This window comes from Phymastichus coffea, unplaced genomic scaffold (genome assembly GCF_024137745.1).
Source record: "Phymastichus coffea isolate CEN01 unplaced genomic scaffold, Cenicafe_Pcof_1.1 PCOF00012, whole genome shotgun sequence".
Taxonomy (NCBI): domain Eukaryota; kingdom Metazoa; phylum Arthropoda; class Insecta; order Hymenoptera; family Eulophidae; genus Phymastichus; species Phymastichus coffea.
Genome location: NW_026706823.1, coordinates 4,357,535 through 4,376,197, shown reverse-complemented (window position 1 = coordinate 4,376,197; position 18,663 = coordinate 4,357,535). Strand labels below are relative to the sequence as shown.

At 42.4% G+C, this 18,663-nt stretch overlaps 1 protein-coding gene across 2 annotated transcripts in view; it reads left to right on the top strand.

The window, feature by feature from the left end:
• Positions 1–18,663, top strand: part of LOC131672672 (Golgi to ER traffic protein 4 homolog) — a 629,760-nt gene that overhangs the window by 490,445 nt on the left and 120,652 nt on the right. Inside the window, exon 5 of one of the 2 annotated variants that reach the window (XM_058950047.1) lies at positions 2,743–2,883. The exons of the other annotated variant lie outside the window; for it this stretch is intronic. Within the exon in view, the coding sequence (XP_058806030.1) occupies positions 2,743–2,883 (141 nt within the window). The remainder of the gene's footprint in view (positions 1–2,742; positions 2,884–18,663) is intronic. 2 annotated transcript variants of the gene reach the window in all.

Genomic DNA, 18,663 nt, shown 5'->3' with positions numbered 1-18,663 from the left:
ACCACTCAGTAATGTCACTACCAATACCTATCCATCGTCTTCGGTATCGTTGGTTCAAGAAGTGACGAACCATTAATGAGCGATGACACGGTGCACCATTCAGTTGAAGCCATAATCGTCTTCTGGTTTCCAAGTCCACATCTTCCAATAATTCTGGTAATTCATTCTGCAGGAAATCAAGATATGCTGCGCCGTTGACATTCCCATCGAAAAAATAAGGTCCTATCAGATAACCATTTATTATACTGCACCAAACTACGAGGCTCCATCTATGCTGATTATCAACATGACGTACCCAATGAGGGTTCTGGATAGACCAATAATTACTATTATGGCGATTGAGTTGCCCATTATCATGAAATGTAGCTTCGTCCGAAAACATGACGTATCTGAAAAATTCAGGATCTTCACGAATCCTTGCTTGTGCCCAATTGCAGAATTCGAGTCTGCGGCGGAGATCATCTGGTATCAAAGCTTGAGTCAAAGTTATGTGATACGGATGAAATCTGTACAGCTGCATAAATCTATTGGCTGTTGATCTTGGGATTCCAGTACGTCTCTGAATTTCACGCAACGAGATATGATGATCCAAATCAACCATTGCCAAAACGACGAGAATTCGTGGATCATCGTTGTTCGGCATCATAATGCGACGACGATTTCTGCGTATTCGGGGTCGACGTCTCTCTCTTTACATTCCCACCTTGCCTTCATTGGCTGGGTAATCAATACCTTGCCTTCATTAGCTGGGTAATCAATACCTTGCCTTCACTGGCTGGGTAATCAATACCTTATTAACCTCACCCTTGCCTTGGTGGGAGGGGGGGGGTGAACCGCTCCCCCAACATAATACTTTATCTAAACGTAGAATTTCCCGCTCTTTTCGAATCCGGGATAAAAAATGGGGGTCCTTATTCAAAATATCTCTTGGTTATTAGGTTATTGGGGTTATTGGGGTTATCAAGTTATTGGGTATTGGAGTTATTGGGTTATTACAATTAACCTTACCCTTGCCCGATCATCCCTGTGCATAGATGAAGAAAATCATAAATTTGACCCCTACACGATCTTGGGCGAGGGGGGGGGGGTTAACCGCACCCCACACGTAATACGTTATCTAAACGTAGAATTTTCCGCTCTTTCCGAATCCGGGATCAAAAATATGGGTTCCTATTCAAAACATGACTTTGACCCTGAAATGACCTTGAAAATGAATCTCAAGGTCAAATCGGATTTCACAGAAAGGTTGACCCCATTGTCCCAAACAACTGTTGTCTGGACAATTTTTTTGTACCACGCCAACCGTCGATAATTTTTGGGTGGTTCCTTTAAAATGGAATACCCTGTATAGACCCTTAATTAATCCTAGATTGCTTTTACATTCTCTCTGGAGCATTATAGAAAAGATGTTATCAGAGCCCGATGTTTTATGAGATTCAAAGGTATTTATTGCTCATTTTAGTTCCTTCGGGGTCATTTCTGTCATCACCTGTGCTGCGATTTCCCAGTCAGTTCCTCTATAAGTTCTCTCCCCTCGTTGATTTCAGTTGCTTAATGTATCTCACCTTCCATTGCAAAGTCGGGAAAGTTTATTTTTAGTAGGAATTCAAGTGTGTCTTCTTCTATTTCGTACGATCTGTTTCTAAGACTCTGTAGTCGAGAACTATTTTCCGTGGTCAGAAGCCGGGCTATTTTAATTGTATCTATTGAGCTACTCAAACTTGAACAGTAGTCCTACCATACTTATTTTTCATCCTCATTTATCTCATTCTTGAAGTCTTTGAATATTTCTTTGTCCACCCTCCATTTTTTGGGGGGGTTTTTATTTTGTAGTCTTGTTGAAAAATTTTCGAGCTTTTCTTCTCGCTATTTCAATGTGTTTATTCTATCATGGCATGTTACTTGATTTCTTATATAGTTTTGGTTTTATTATTTTGTTGCTGTAACATCCTTTGAAGTTCTTGGAATGAGGTGTATAAAGTTGGTTAAATTATTTTGACGCACGATATTAGTAAAAATGGTATTTATTATTAAATGGCTATAATAGCCTTATTCTATACGTCTGTTTGCATTTCGATTTGAACGGCAAGCAAGTGAGTACATTTTATTCGCTCATCGCTCACACCTTTCGTTATCGTATTTAAATAAGTTAATGGGGGCCGACGAGTCGCGCGCCGCCTATTTTGGAGTTCCCGCAGTACAACTTGAGAAAATGAACATGACAAGTGAGCTTGAGAATATGAATTTACCTTATTTCCAACAGCAGTAAGCCAATTTTTCTTTCAACTCTTCCTTATATCCTTTCCAATTGTTGCTTTTAAGCTTTCTCCTGCATTTTATGTTTTGATATTCCTATCTCGAAAATGATGGTAATACGATCGTTCTAGGAGATGAACCTTCCTATCAGTCTGCACCAGGTTTACTACAAAATAATACATCCCGGAGGTATGCCCTCTTTATTAAATTAGTCTGAAACAGCCACAGTCTTAAATCTCTCAGACAGTTGTATTCCATCTTGACGTATTTCTCTAGTACTCACTCCTTCATTTCCTGTATAAGAGTATATATCTGTCCATTGAAGAGTCACAATAGTATTGTGTGTATGTGTATCTGTGTGTGTGTAGGAAATTTTACAATTAAATGACTAATAAAATGCTATTATCAAGATTTATTAAAAATAAAACCGATTTTCAATTTGTGATCGAGTAATTTATACAGAAATAATATTTTTATTTGTTTTAGGTATCTTTGCTTAGATGATAAAATTTCTGCAATGGAAGCATTTGATTTCTATATAAAAAAACATCCAAAAATTGAAGGAACAATACCATTTATGTTACCTTTACTGAATTTTTCATTTTTATTACTTGAGCTAACTAAAAAGTAAGTATGTTTATCCATATTCTTATGGTACTGCGTGATTTCAATCCGCTTTTATGTAATTGCTGCCTGTGCCATAAATAGTTCGTAGTGGTACTGTGTTTATAAGAACAATAAAGTAAAATGATGAATGATACGCATATCATGTGTGGCATATGAGGGTATGGTAAAATATAGTAGTAAGTATGGTTAATACTTTCATTGCATTTAGTCGCTAGCACATTGAACTATTATAGGTCAGTAATAGCACAAGTATTATAACTATGCTTCACTTTTATAGACATATATCTATCAAGTATCTTTGTTTCACATGTTTTGATGTTTTCCTTTAATAAAAATAGTTATTTAAACCACAGCATAAATGTTATATATTTTATTTCTGAAGTTACTGAGTGAATTGTAGGAAACTCTTATAGTCAGTTACAGTCTGATAATTACGGGCCAACAATTTTAAGAACCTGAAACCAGACAAAGTATAATAGATTTTCAGACGATGATTCCAAATCTGGGCGCAAAATTGCTCTATCACCCTTGGTTTTCTAGATATCTTAACCTAAAAGCATTAAAAACACGATTTTTTGCTATATTTGACCACCTGTAACATGACGAAGGATTTTTTCTGCGTAATTCTAACTATGGTTTCTAAAATAACAACTCTTGGTATACGAAAAGCACTATTCAAAATTAATTTTATAATTTTTTCAACGGAGATATGGTCATTTGAAAAATATTGAATCTGAACATTCTACAATAGGCTTACAATAACACGAAACTCAAGAGATAGCTTCATAAATTAGACAAGGGGAGCTCATCGCATTTACTTTGACGTGGCCTAGTGAGAGATAGACTAATAGCCAAATCATATGAGAAAAGGACAGCGCTAGTTAATAATATCTCGCTACTTCGAATTGATACTGCTAAGATCTACGGCTAGGAGAAAATGATAAGAGAGGGAAGGCCGAGAGTGTGCCGATGGCTTTACGATAAACTGGACGTCTAGTTCCAGCTATCAATTTTCTGAGTTTTTATAATTAATTTATTGTTGCAATTTCGTAAATTAAAATTAAAGTGTTAGCATCATAGCTCGCTCGTGCCCATTGTAATTAATTTTTATAAATTGTTAAACAACTCTCCAGGATTTATTGAGCTTTCAGAATAATTTTCATAATTAGTGATTGCCTGTGGAATTGCCGGAATATTTGTAGAAAATTATATTTAATTACTGGAAGCCCTGGGTGACTAAGATTCTATTATAAACTCGGAATCACAACTCCATTTCCGTAGAGTGAGTACCACAAGATTTGTAATTCAGCCAGCCTTAATTTTTAAGCAATTCCTCTCACTATTTAACGGAAGATATTGCGTGCCGGTTCTCAATTGAATTTCAATGGTAACGTAAAAGCAATGTGGAGTACTGATTAGCGCTCCCGCGATTCTAGTATTAATTTTATTACTTATTTAAAATTATCAATTTCTTTGTAATTTCTCATTAGCGTATTATAAATAACTTTGCAACTTAATCATTCTTATTAATTTTAAGTACCGATCCAACACACTCATACAATACGCTACACTTTATATAATTTTTATTTTGTAAATTCTACACTAACAATTACACGTTCTAACTTGGTCGATAAAAGGCTCAACTTTTATACCAAAATTTATCAGCCGTATGAATCTCATAGTTTCTTACTCTTCACCTTCCTCTCCTGTATTTACATTATTAAGCGCGTCATAATTCCCGTGAAAGACAATAGACTAAGAAAAGTTGAAGAAAACAAGTTAATCCGACTATTTGCTATCGGAGTAACCGCGACCTTGATTACGTTCAACTCTCTATCATTCGAAGCCGGCCTTGGCCTTAGCACTTCGCGTTCGCCAAATTTATTAACTAGAATTAAATTATTTAATCTGAATAATTAGACGAAGTAGCACCCCTTCGGATTCTAGGTAATTTGAGTAATACTTGTAATAGCGTCGGCCGTCCGTGGCCGGTAATTCCTTCCCGCTGTAACGGGGCCCTGGCTAGAATAGCCGTCCCTGTCTGGCTCGCTCTCTCTCTCTCACACAGCCTCCCTTCTTCGCTGTTGCCCTGGCGAGCGTTTGAAAATTACGAGCCGATACCGATGCTCGCGCCGCTTTATTTCAGGACCCAATACCTGAGCCGGGTATCGTCATTAGGAGCTAATTGAGAGCGAGAGCGGCTGCGGCAAGAAGAAGAGAGAGAGAATGTCGCGTCGCGAGTAGAGAGTAAGCAAGCGCGAGTGATCCGCGGCGATCCGCTCGCGAGAGCGAAGCCGCCGGCGTTGCTCGAGCCAATGCGCGAACGATTAAAGGAGAGAGTTCAAGCCGAGATTCTGAGTAAGACGGATCATTTGACGGCTGAGCGAGGGCACGTGAAAGAGAGCTAAACAGACAAATAAAGCAGAGAACAACGAGCAGATTGCAGCATGAAAAGAACTTCCAACGACTCTAGCATCGTAGAATCCACATCTGAGCCTGCCACGAGCCTGCCTGCAGTTCTTGAAGCATTTCCTTCCTGCAGCAGAATTAGCAGCATTTCCTGCCAGCAACTTCAGCAACGGTTCCTGCCAGCAGCATCAGCAGCGACTCCTGCCAGCAGCCTTCACCAGGTCAGGTTGTCTCTCTCTCTCTCTCTCTCTCTCTCTCTCTCTCTCTCTCTCTCTCTCTCTCTCTCTCTCTCTCTCTCTCTCTATTCGCGAGTGCGCGACGGGTCGGCAAAGTGCTCGCGATTTTCCGCGAGCACGGTGAATTTCACGATCAGAACGAGTCCCTCCTTTGTAACCCTCTCAAATCATTGTACCGTGCCCCCGTGCGATTGTCCGCATGAACGCAGACAAGGGCGTTGAGGACGACGCATGAACTCGCGCCGTCGCTCTTTATTGTTAAACGTCGAGAATAAATATTGTTAACGGTTATCGTGAGTGATTATTGTGTGCGCATGTTATTCTTTTCCTCTCAAACCGAAGCCCAAAATGCCAATTTAGTGATGAGGCCCATCGTCACCGTTCAGAGGAACGAATGAGCCTCCCTTACCTTCCTCTTAAAAAATAATTTGTGATACGGCGCTTGGGCACGGGCCCTTGCATGGCTCGTAGGAATTACCATTCCCCAAAACGCGTTAGATTTTAATCATTAGTGTCACACTGTTATCACCGAATTGTTTAAGGAGGAGGCAAGGGAGGCGGTATATCGCTCCCGGCAAGGCAGAAGAGGAAAGGTGATCACAATGACGACTCTCCTTGTCACAAACGAATTCAAATTTATTATAAAACGCTGCTTCGTGCGTTGACGGTCGAAACACTTTATCACATACCTTAACCTATTATACACTAAATCCTTAATAACTAAATGAGATAGTCGGCACGTGAGACAAAATGAGAGAGGATGACTTGAAGAATCGGCGAAGTCCGCTGGGCTGGCACATGGATCTTCTTGCCGGCTGGCGACTTCGTGAGTTATGGCACGGCCGGTGGACAAAGGCTGGCTCAAAATACTGTCTTGCTGCGCTGGACTGCTGCACTGACGCTGGCGAGGATAATACTTGCGAGGGTCTTAATACTTGCGAGAGCGGACTAACGAGTTCATGAGAGACTGCTTCTCACGCCTCCCCTACCACTCACTTACCTAATCGGCGGCACGCGGCACCGCCAAGCGTGACCAGTGCCGCGCGCCTAGCCGTACCATAGTTGCATTCTTTCTCTTTCTCTCTCTCTCTCTCTCTCTCTCTCTCTCTCTCTCTCTCTCTCTCCATCGGTGACTGACTGGAGCGACAGGTACTGCCGCTGCTCTCTCTTTCTTGCTTGTGGAAGAGAGACCGATGCTGAAAACAAAAGCTGGCATCAGGCACGGAAATACACGTGCGTCAGATGCCCGCCATAAGCCCTTGCCAAGGTCGGAGAGAGAGAAGGAACATACGATGTAGGCCATGACCAGCCTACACCGTTACATACTGATACCTAGACATAGAAGTGCCTGGCGCCCTTATTTCCTCTTAATCCTTCTTAGTTTCTTACCTAAACCGCCAGTATCATGGTAACCTATTAGTCGACAGAAACCACCATGTTACACCGCCTTCCTAAAAAAAATACATCTAAATAAATAAGTACGATTTTTATTAACTTATTTTGTATAAAATTACTCCTTAGAATTATTTATTATTGAACAGATTTATTCACGCTCTATTTCTGTAGCAGATTCACTAGCTTTGTTCAACGTAATAGGTTTTTACTTATGAAGTTTTATTTCTTACCACAATCCGCGTAAGAAAAATTTTATACAATCTTTTTCTAAATTCATTTTGAATTTGTCAACGTAAACTATATTTTCCTCCCGTTTTAAAATTAAAAACAGTGTCTTTTTGCAATTTCTTAATTTTGTTTATATATACAATGTGACGGAGCATTTTAGGTGTTTTATCCACCAGTAAAACTTCGAATCATAGCTTACCCTGTGGTGACTCGTCTCTCCGACTAATTTAACAGGGTGGCAGACTGCTTTTCTTAGTTGACAACAATCGTGGGAAATTTTAGTCAAAAAACGCAAAAAAAGTACTAACTCGCATAAACTTACCGACTACGACAAGTACGGCGTTTTTGCATGACCGGGCGTGATTCAAATTGATTATACTCTGCTCCGAATATTAGTCCTTTTATAAAAATTTTTTAGTCCAAATAATAGTCCTTGGTCATTGCACCCCAATCCAGAGGAGGGTATTAGCGGATGTTTACAAAACGGAAAATTTATTGACGTTTATTTTTCTTGGATTATCGCGGGCATAATTTGGGTCAGTTGAAAATCTTGGATCCATCTAAGAAATCATGAAAGATCCATTAATTTTTTAAACTCGCTCTGAGGTCAGAAACCGCAACTAATTTCACGATCACTGCTAATGGTAGATGGTCAGCGAGGTGAATTTACGATTCTATCCTATGGTCCGTGATTGGTGGCGACAGATTCATACTTTCCGAATTACGAATATACGACAGAATTAACAACGAATAGTTAATGGAGAACTATTTATTATTTATTTTATTTAGTTATTTTATTTCATTTATTTATTTTATTTATTTATTTTATTTATTTATTTTATTTTATTTTAATAAAGATACCTTACAGTGGTACTTTACCTTCCAAAATTGATCGAATCGTCTCAATGCAAAAATGTCGTGGTCAGCAAGTAAACGGACTGTAAAAATCAATACGCACCTTAGTGAACTCTAAAATAATTGACGAGTATCGGTCCATCTTCTTCCAAAATCTTTTTCATTCCCCTCTTGACATAAAAGAAATTCATAATTGGTCGGATTCGCTAATTCAGATGTCTAATGCGCTCTCTATTCCTCCTAAATTTTGGCAATATTTTATTTGTTTTAACCCCCATTTGGTCTATCAATATATTTCAATTCGTGTTTAAAATATACTTTCACCTACGAGCACATGGTTGATAAGAGCGGAAATTGGTTTCTGAAAGCTACCCTTTTATTGGCTTATCTATTGTATAGTGTCAATGGCACTTTTTCTATTTTATGCTAATTTGCGGTATAATTGTTGGTATGATCAATTTCGCTATATACTCGTACTATGTCTGGCTACTTGTACAGTGTAGTATCAATTTATTATATGAATGAATCATATAATGTTTGTATTTTGATATACACGATTATCGTATTTTAAATATAGTCGCATACAATTCAATCAATTTTACTTTATATAAGTCATTTTATTCGCTTTTGTACTTTACTTTCCATACATACATCCTAGCAAGCATTCTTCGGTCAAAACATATAGCCGCAGTTAACTACCGATTAATTTGTCTTTCTATTCCATTTCAATTTTAGTCGTTGTATACTCATTCACCTCAATATAATATATGAGTCACATATACTTTTCTGACATGCACGTAATGCTTTTCTAAGCGAATGTTCTTCTGCTCTGCTGTGAGCAATTTTGGGATGAATTTCGCACACACGCGTTTCATTCCTAAATTTTCAGTTAAAATTTCTCAAATATTTTTTGGTATCCCAAGGTCTTCTTCTAGTTCTCGCATAGTCATACGACGATCTCGTTCGATTGCAAGTCGCACCCGCTTAATATTATCTGAGGTTTTTGTCGTCGAAGGTCGGCCGGAACGAGAATCACTACCGATAGAAGTGCGATCAGCCTTGAACCATTTATACCACTCTTTTATTCGTGTTTTGCTCATACACTCGCTTCCTTTTGCATCATTTCAATAGTTTCCGAACTCGTTTTTCCGCGTTGAAAGCAAAATTTTATGCAAATTCGTTGATCTTGTTTTTCAGTCATTTTTGAGAATATCAAAATCCGACGAACGCGAAAAAGGCACTGTAAACAAAGACACGCTGCACATGAACTATACGTCCGGCAGATATCAGTAAGTAACCAATAGATTCGTGAGGCTTTACTGTTGACGTTTCTGTCCGGTAGAGGTCGCTCGAACACTATGGCGCGAAAATATAAACGTAGGCCCGATACCTTACGGATAGACCTCGTATATTTCTATCTTTTTATTACTATAGTTTCCAAAAGTCAGAATACAGTGTAACAGGGGAGATAAATATGAAAATGGGAAATTTATTTAAGAACAAACTCCCACGATGCAGAGCAAACCGCCGCTCCGTTAAACACCTATGACAATACGTGTATTCGCCTTAACGTCAGATGATATATCCTAGTTGTCTTCTATCGATCGGAGTTGAACTCACCTTAAGTCTGTGTCGAAGCGTCCCGGGAAGCCTTCTTCGGGACGACCCGCGATGAGTCCCGGACAACGTCTGCCACCGAACCATTCTGTCGCTCCCTTCGGCTGGTCCCCTCCAACTGGACCCTGCAGATCCGCAGATCTTCTATTAACTGCGTAGCATCAGGGCCCATTTGCAGATCCAACAGTATCTGAGTGACCACCTCGAAGGTCTCCTCTTCGACGACGATTCTCCGGTCCATCTAAAACATCCAAAACAAAAAATATACGCCGCATCCCACCGAGTTATACGTTCCCTCGTGTTTCTTTGCGGGAACGTCCTGGCCCTCGTCGGTTACCGTTCGGGTTTATCGGCCCAACCGTCTTTTGCACGACGGGCACGGTCTTTCGAAGCCTATCTCTCCCTCTAGTTTCCTTCATGGGAGAGTTGTTGCCTCTTACTGGACCGGTGACCGTCTCTGGGACCTTTCGAGGTCGACCTCGACCTCTCTTGGTTGGGACAGATACCGGTAAATCCGACGTCTCGGTGAGATCCTTATCTACGGCGTGGGGGCTGCTAATTCGATCCGCTCGCTATCCGGTAAATCTCTCCCCGGATCTTCGCACGCGTTCGCGGAATCGTTCGCCTCCAACGGTTGTTCAACTTGCGGCTCGCGAGGATCGATGACCTCCTCGCTTTCCTCATCCTCACCCGGACCGTAGTACGGTTTAAGGTCTTTGGCATGGAAGAGCTCGGACAGGATCTCCAGCTGATTGCCTAGTCTGTACGTGTTGGAACCACAAACCTCTTCAATCACGTACGGACCGGCATATTTCGGCGCCAATTTGGCTGATATGCCTTGGGCAGCCGAAGAGAGCCTCTTCCAAACCCAATCTCCGACCTTAAACTCGGGTTGCCGTCTCTTCCGGTCATAATAAGCCGCCTGACGCGCAGCTTCCTCCTTTGACTTGGAGTTGGCCCTCTCCCAAAAATTAGGGAGCTTCTCCATATGTTCAGCCCAATCCACCACAGCTTGACCCTCCGAACATTCAAGGGCCTATTGATCTTGGGCTCTTCTGAACGTCAAAAGAGGTACCGGCTGACGTCCAAACATGAGCATCGCAGGACTATATCCCGTGGCGCTATGAGTTGCCGAGTTCAACGCGAAATTGAACTCTGACAGGTGTTCATCCCAGCTCTTATGATCACGGCTTACGTAAGACGTGATCATGGTTTTGAGTGTCCTGTTTACTCGCTCTGTGGGATTCGCTTGGGGATGATACACGGGAGTCAAGGCGCGCTGAATGCCGTTCGTCTGGAGGTATGAATCGACTTCCTGATTCTTAAATTCGGTTCCATTATCCGACATGAATACCTCGGGCGCACCAAACCTAGTGACAATTCTCTCGTGTAATTCCCTTGCGATTGTTTTCCTATTGGCTTTACGTATTGCAACACACTCTACCCAGCAAGTAAACAAGTCTACAAAGACTAAGATGTACTCAAAACCTCGAGAGCTTTTGGGAAATGGACCAGTGACATCACCAGCCACCACCTGCCAGGGTCGTGACACTTGTCTACGACCCATCAGCCCGCAAGGTGCTCTTTGTTCCACCTTGCATTGCTGACACACCGGGCAACTCTTTACGTACTCCCTGATCTGATCATACATCTTAGGCCAGTAGTACAAGCGCCTAGTCCTGGAGAACGTACGCTCTCGTCCCTGATGTCCTGCTGTAGGAGCATCATGGACCTCCTGGAGCACCTGGTGCCTTTTCTCCCTAGGCACCGCAAGCTTTCACGCTTCATCGTTGTCGATGGACCCTTCATTGTCCTCGTCAGGCTAATAATGATACACCCTCCCTCCCACTACCTTCCAAGTAGGGTGAGAGTGTGGATCTTGGCATACTTCCTGGTATTGTTGCAAATACCAGGCGTCAGTGGTCTCCGGCCGACTATTTATGGCACTCACTTCAATCCCCTCCTCCTCATAGGCTCTAGACAATGCGTCAGGCATCACATTGAGATCCCCTTTTCCATATTCAATATCGAAGACATTGCCTTACAATGCTAGCGCCCATCGCGCTAGTCTTCCCGTGGGATTTCTCATATTGTGGAGCCATTTCAGGCAGCTATGATCAGTAATGACCCTGAAGTGATGCCCCTCAATGTACGGCCGGAACTTTCCAATAGCCCATACCACTGCCAAGCACTCTTTTTCTGAGACCGTATAATTTCTCTCAGCGCTGTTGAGTGATCGACTAGCGTATTCTATCACACGCTCTTCTCCATCGACGTCTTGCGTGAGGACTGCCCCGATCCCACTGTCACTAGCATCAGTTTGTAGTATAAACTGACCGTTAGGATCGGGAGATTGCAGTATTGGGGCGGAAGTCATCGTCTTCTGTAACCTCGTGAAAACTCGCTCTTGCTCCTCCTCCCAAGAGAAACGTACGTTCTTCTTTGTCAGGCGGTTTATAGGTTCACTGATCATGGCAAAGTCGGGTATAAAACGTCTATACCACGAGGTCATTCCCATGAATCGCTTCACCTGTTTGATAGTCCGGGGTATTGGATATTCCAATATCGGTCGTATCTTCTCTGGATCTGGTCTTACTCCGTCCTGGTTTACAAGAACTCCCAAGTACCTGACTTCCGTCTTGCAGAAGTGGCTTTTGGCTTTGTTGATGGTTAAGCCCGCATCTAGAATTCTCTTTAATACCATTTCTAGACGCCGCTTATGCTCTTTAAAGGACGACGAAACCACAATTACGTCGTCAAGGTAAGCAAAAGCGAATGGATCCATATCCTGGCTTATCACCTTGTCCATCAACCTCTGGAATGTCGCTCCTGCGTATGACAGTCCGAAGAGCATTCTCTTGAATTGAAAGTGCCGTAATCCAGGTACTGTAAACGCTGATATCGGACGCGATTCTTCCTCTAGGGGAATTTGATGGTACGCACTGCTCAAGTCCAGAGTAGATATGAACTTTGCATTCCTTATTCGTCTTAGGATGTCGTTCATATATGGTAAAGGGGAGGCATCAAGTTTGGTAATCGCATTTACCTTTTGGTAATTCACGCAAAACCTATATTTTCCATCAGCCTTCTTTACCATTACTATTGGACTTGACCATCCGCTGGTTGCTGGTTCAATTACATCTTTATCCAGCATATCTTTGACCAGCGCGTACATTTCCTCTCGCACTCTATCAGAGACTGGGTAATATTTCTGTTTGATGTGTCGAGCATTTCCAACATCTATTTCGTGCTCAACCCCCACGGCACAGCCTAAAGCCTGACCTCCATCAGGAATCAATCCATTAACGAGGTTTTCTATTTCCTCCATCTGTGTTTCCGTGGCCTTCCACAGTCCTACCGGTGCGAGAAATGCCGTACCATCAATTCCAGCCACTTCCATTGGTACTTTCACTTGGGCGTCCTTAAGCCATAACTCATCCTCGTCGGGATCCAAAACTGCGCGGAACTCTCTTAGAAAGTTTGCGCCTATGTAGCAGTCGTCCGTGAGCAGTGGCGTAATGGCGACTCTGATTTCCTTCGTGATTGCTCCTACTTTAAAGGGGAACATCACGTGACCAATTATAGGGCATGGTCGCCCATCAGCGAGCCTTGCATCGCGCGCTCTGGTCACATTCAATCCGAGTCCCATCTCTGATGCCAATCTCAGACCTAATTAACCCATGACCGTGGATGAGACGCCGGTATCATAGAGTGCTCTAAATTTAAAGTCACCTATGTCTACCCGCAACCACCACCTAGTCTTATCCTCAGGGTCATATCCACGAGTCGCATCTTTGCCTCCCATCGTCGTGCTTTTCAGTGGCTTTTTCCCATCCGCTGCTGCGACGACGGTGGACTTGCTTCTACTCGTGGATTCCATCGGCAGAGGAGCTTTTTGTGTAGAGAGGCTCTCCCTGGACTCTTCCCCTTCCTCCACAATTTGTATGTAGCCATCTGGTCCCTCCAGAATGACCACTCCTCTATTCTGCCGATGGCTGGCATCAGGTTCGATCGCCTTCTGCCCCAACATACCGCTAGGCCCCGGGCTCTCTTGATGCCCTTCCAGGACCTGTTTGGATCCCTGGGTCGTCGACAACTTGCTATTTCCCATCGGCGACCCGCAGCGAAAGGTCAAATCTACTGGAGGCGCGAAGATGACCTCTTCTCTTCGCTCTCCTTGCCGTTTCCCTTGTTACAATCTGGGCAGAATTTACTACTAAATCCCAGTTTTCCACAAGCGGAACACTGGAGGGCTTGGTGAAGTCGATCTTCCGCCTCTGTCCTTCTCGCCGCTCGCCAGGAGACCTGGGAGAAGGAGAATTTTTCCTTCCCCCACGCCATCGGCTCTTAAGCTGTTCTGGAGGGCTACCTTGCTTTTCATTGGCCAACTTGCGCAACATCCTTGCGCGTTACCTTCGAGGATCTCTGATACGGAACAAAGCACTTCGTCATCAGTTAGCCCTGCGCCCACGCGCAGATCTTCCAACCTTGACAGAAACGTATCTATGCTCTGTGCCCTACTGCCTGTAAACCTCAATTTCCATCCGCGGACAATTTTTCCAACATCTCGGGTTGTGGAGAGCCCTGAGGATAGTTGAGGACCGGTGCCAGATGATCCGCTTCGACTCCTCTGTCGAATAGGTGCGGATCTCCCATATTCTTCCGGATCCTCTTCACCTCCTCTTCTACGGAGGGCTTCCGGTGGGGTGACGTCCCTTCTTCTGGGTAATGGTCTTGGAGGAGCCGGTGTGCTTCCCGGAATTCCAGAATCTTAGTGAATGTGTCCTGAAAGTCCACATTACGTCCGGAGCGCGGTTGAACCGAATCGCGCTGAGAAGAACGGCTAGCATTGGCCATCTCATGCATTGCGTCTTCCAGCTTTCGTATTCGTAGGCGCATGTCCTGTGTCTCGCGCTCTGCACACACCTGTATTCCCTGTAGAGTCTGAAGGGTTTCTAGGATTCGATCTACCAGCTTGCGGTTACGGTCGACTCCCTCCTTCAGGTACTCTATTTCCCGGAAAGCTTCACTCAAGGATAATTCTTCCTGAGGTTCCTTCTGGGTGCAGGATTCCTGCGACCTGAGATCCGGATTGCTCCGTCTCCTCTCTCCCTCCTCCTGCTCCTGAGTGTGGAGGGCCTTGCGGATGAGTTCGTCCTCTTCCTGGCGTCTGGCTTCACCTTCAGAACTCTCATCTGGGCTGGCGAATGTCCTTGACATATCTGTCAAGGATATTCCCTCCCTATTGATGATTCTGAGGGGATGGTCGCTGTTTTCATCTGCGCTGTGGTTTTCCAACTCGTCACAGACTGTGTCGAGCCACGCTTGTCGGGTGCGCCTCCTGAGCCCCGCCACCTCTTTACTGTGCGTGGTTTCCTCAAAATCTGTGACGGTGTACTCTCCTAGCAACTATCTCCCAAGCCTAGCCGCCTGCTGAATGACACTTCCATCCTTGCGCAGCTCTAAATCCGCCAAGTAGCGTTCGCTCTGTGCGGAGGTCAGCTCTAATGCCCAACTGTCCATCTAAGCTGACAACAGATCCATCTTGCCTCCGCACGGGTGTAGGATGCGGTCGAGGTTTGAAATTATCGGCCTAATCGACTACTACCGCTTTCTATCACCCAAGGTATGAGCGGGGTATACATTATTTAGTGTACCTACCCTTAATGCCTCCTTTTTATAAGGCACAAGCTCGCGAGATTATGAGGGCGCGCAGTCTCCGCAAACTATCTATAAATATTATAAAAATATCCTACCTAAGGTCGGAGCCTGCTATTTGCTTGCTCCGCCTGGCTAATATTTTCTGGACTGAACGCTTAGGTCGCGCTCTCTGCCTTTGTCGTCGATCAGGTGCTTCCAACTCCCCTTTATCCACCAAACTATAGCTGAAATAGGTTAACACCTGATTACTCCGAACGACCCGAAATCACTTCGACCTACTTACAATTATCGCTTTCGGCCCTTTTTACAATCAACTTAACAATTTTAATTAAAAGTTTCGAAGTGATTTCGTTTTTTCCCCGGCAGATGGCGTACCGCTCACGATCTCGCACTACCACCCGATCAAACCTTCCTAAGCGCTCGCGCAATCGTCTCTCTCTCTCGTGCGTCGACTACCTTCGATGCACAATCCTATTCGCACGAAACGGGTCTTAATACCAGTTGGGCGCCATGTAACGGGGGAGATAAATCTGAAAATGGGAAATTTATTTAAGAACAAACTCCGACGATGCAGAGCAAACCGCCGCTCCGTTAAACACGTATGATAATACGTGTATTCGCCTTAAAGTCAGATGATTTATCCTAGTTGTCTTCTATCGATCGGAGTTGAAGTCACCTTAAGTCACGTGTCTTGTTACACTTGATGAGTTTTAAGTGTGAGCGACTTTTCCCCTAAACTTCTTGATCTCCTAGATGTAATTGGACTAAAATCTAAGCCTGTTTCAAATACTTAAGCTGCCAGGAAAATCAAATGACGAAAACGGCGAATAAATTTAACAGACTTTAATTAATAAAATAAATCACTACAGTCTTTGTTGGGCCGAAAGACTGACGCACGAAAATAGGATTTTACAATTTAATTTTGTTTGGTGAGAAAGAGAGAGAGAGAGTAGATTTGAATTCTACCGCGAACTAACGCTCGACGCGAATACAAAAAAATAAAACGCTATCACGAGTAGACAAAATACCAAATGTATTTTGTTTCGCTTAATATGACGGAAGGTGCACCTACCATGCGGTGTAATTACGGTGATCAGCCGTAATTGTTGTTGTAAAATTATCAACTGCCGCTGCACCTCGATTAATCAGCTGCTCCGCCTTGTACTTCCTCTATCAGCTGTTATCTGCTGCTTCTATACCGCTGCTTGCTGCTGCAATATCGTCGTTGCACATCCGCACGTATTTGTCCCAGAGAAAACTTTATTCGGCGAAAACAAAGTGCGAAAACAAATTGGCGGTAACTCGCGTAAACAGCTGAGGCGTAACTGCTTATTCAAAAGATCGCGCGCCCCCTCTCTCTCTCAATAGTTCGAACTAACGCGCGAGAAGCAGAATCGCGAACGAGTCGATTAGTTAAATCGACTACCGTTGCAGCAGTTTTATTAATATTAAGAGATCATTTATTTAATGCAAGCTAAATTGCGAGGAACTGCAAATTAATATTCATTGCATCTGTAGTGGATGATCACGTAGTATTACTGAGAATGATAATAATGTCATCCACATATGATTTCTATTTCTATGGTCATCATATCTCCCAATAGATCATTTACGTAAAGTCTGAAAAGTAGGAGTCCTCAAATCTAAAATGGTATTCTGTGTAACACTAGTGGTAATTGAACTGTAGTCATATTAGTTACTACTATTTATTCTGACAAATTGCTTTCTCTTAGAACGATAGTATTTTATTAATTCAAATGCATGACCACTTATTCCATATCTTTACAATTTATATAGCAAGATTTAATGATCAATTGTGTCAAAAGCTTCAGACAGATCTAAGAAAGTTACTTTAGTAGGTTCACTCTTATCGAGGTTTTTATGCATATACTATATAAATTGATCAGAAAATTTACTTGATATTATTTTATTTTTTACGAGGAAAGAATGTATTTTATTATATATAATTTTTTTGAATATTTTTGCGAAATTTGATATTAATGATATCTGTTGATATTTCGACACATATAACCTTCCTCCTCCTTAGTAAAATGGGACTATTTCTGCAGTTTTAAGTATACTAGGCAAATTGCCTTTTCAATACACATATTGTAATATCTACTGCAACGACTCTTTTATACAATTAATAATATTTTTTTATATTTACATTTATTCCATTAACCACACTCGCTTCGTTTTTTATGTTAATAACAATTTTATGCATTTCATTATTATGTATTACTGTAAACTATATCTATTTTTATGATGATGTCTTTGATTTTTCATTATTCAGTTTTCGTATTTTTGATCTACGTTGAGGACTATTTGACAAAAAAAAATTATTCATATAATTTATTAGGTGTACAAATAAGTTTCCGCGGTTTTTTATAAAAAATTAGGAATTTATTGTAAAGGAAAAGTACATTACGTTTTATTCAAAGTATTTTCCATCATTTGCCACTACTTTTCCCCATCTTTCTGGCAACATTCGGATACCCCGTCGAAAAAACTCTTTATCTTTTGACGCTATCCACAAATCTACCCAATTTTTGGTGTCTTCATATGATGTGAAGCGCTGCTCAGACAGACCATGTGCCATCGACCGGAACAGGTGATAATCAGAAGGGGCTAAGTCTGGTGAATACGGCGGGTGGGGTAAAACTTCCCAGTTGAGTGTTTCCAAGTATGTTTTTACCGGCGCCGCAACATGTGGACGAGCATTATCGTGTAAAAGAATAATTTTGTCGTGTCTGGAGTAGTAATGGGCGCGTTTTTCCTTAAGTGCCCGACTCAATCTCATCAATTGTGTTCGGTAGAGAGCTCCAGTAATGGTTTCGCTTGGTTTCAGCAATTCATAATACACGACACCAAGCTGACCCCACCAAATACACAGCATGAGTTTTTTTCCATGAATATTCGGCTTAGCTGTCGATGTTGATGGTTCGCCGGACTTAACCCATGACTTTCTCTTCTTTGGATTATCGTAGTGAATCCATTTTTCGTCACCAGTGACTATACGATGCAAAAAACTCTTTTTTTTTATTCCTGGCAAGCAGCATTTCACTCATGCATAATCGGCGTTCAACGTCTCTCGGCTTTAGTTCATATGGAACCCAATTTCCTTGTTTTTGAATCATTCCTAACGATTTTAAACGATGTGAAATTGCTTGTTGAGTCACTTGTAGAGTAAGTGCAAGTTCTTTTTGCGTTTGGGACGAATCTTCCTCCAATAGTACTTCTAATTCCATGTCTTCGTACACTTTCGGCCTTCCACTGCGTTCTTTGTCCTTCACGTCAAACTCACTGTTCTTAAACTTTTGAAACCATTCCTGACAACTTCTCTCACTTAAAGCAGCTTCACCATATGCTTCTAGAAGCA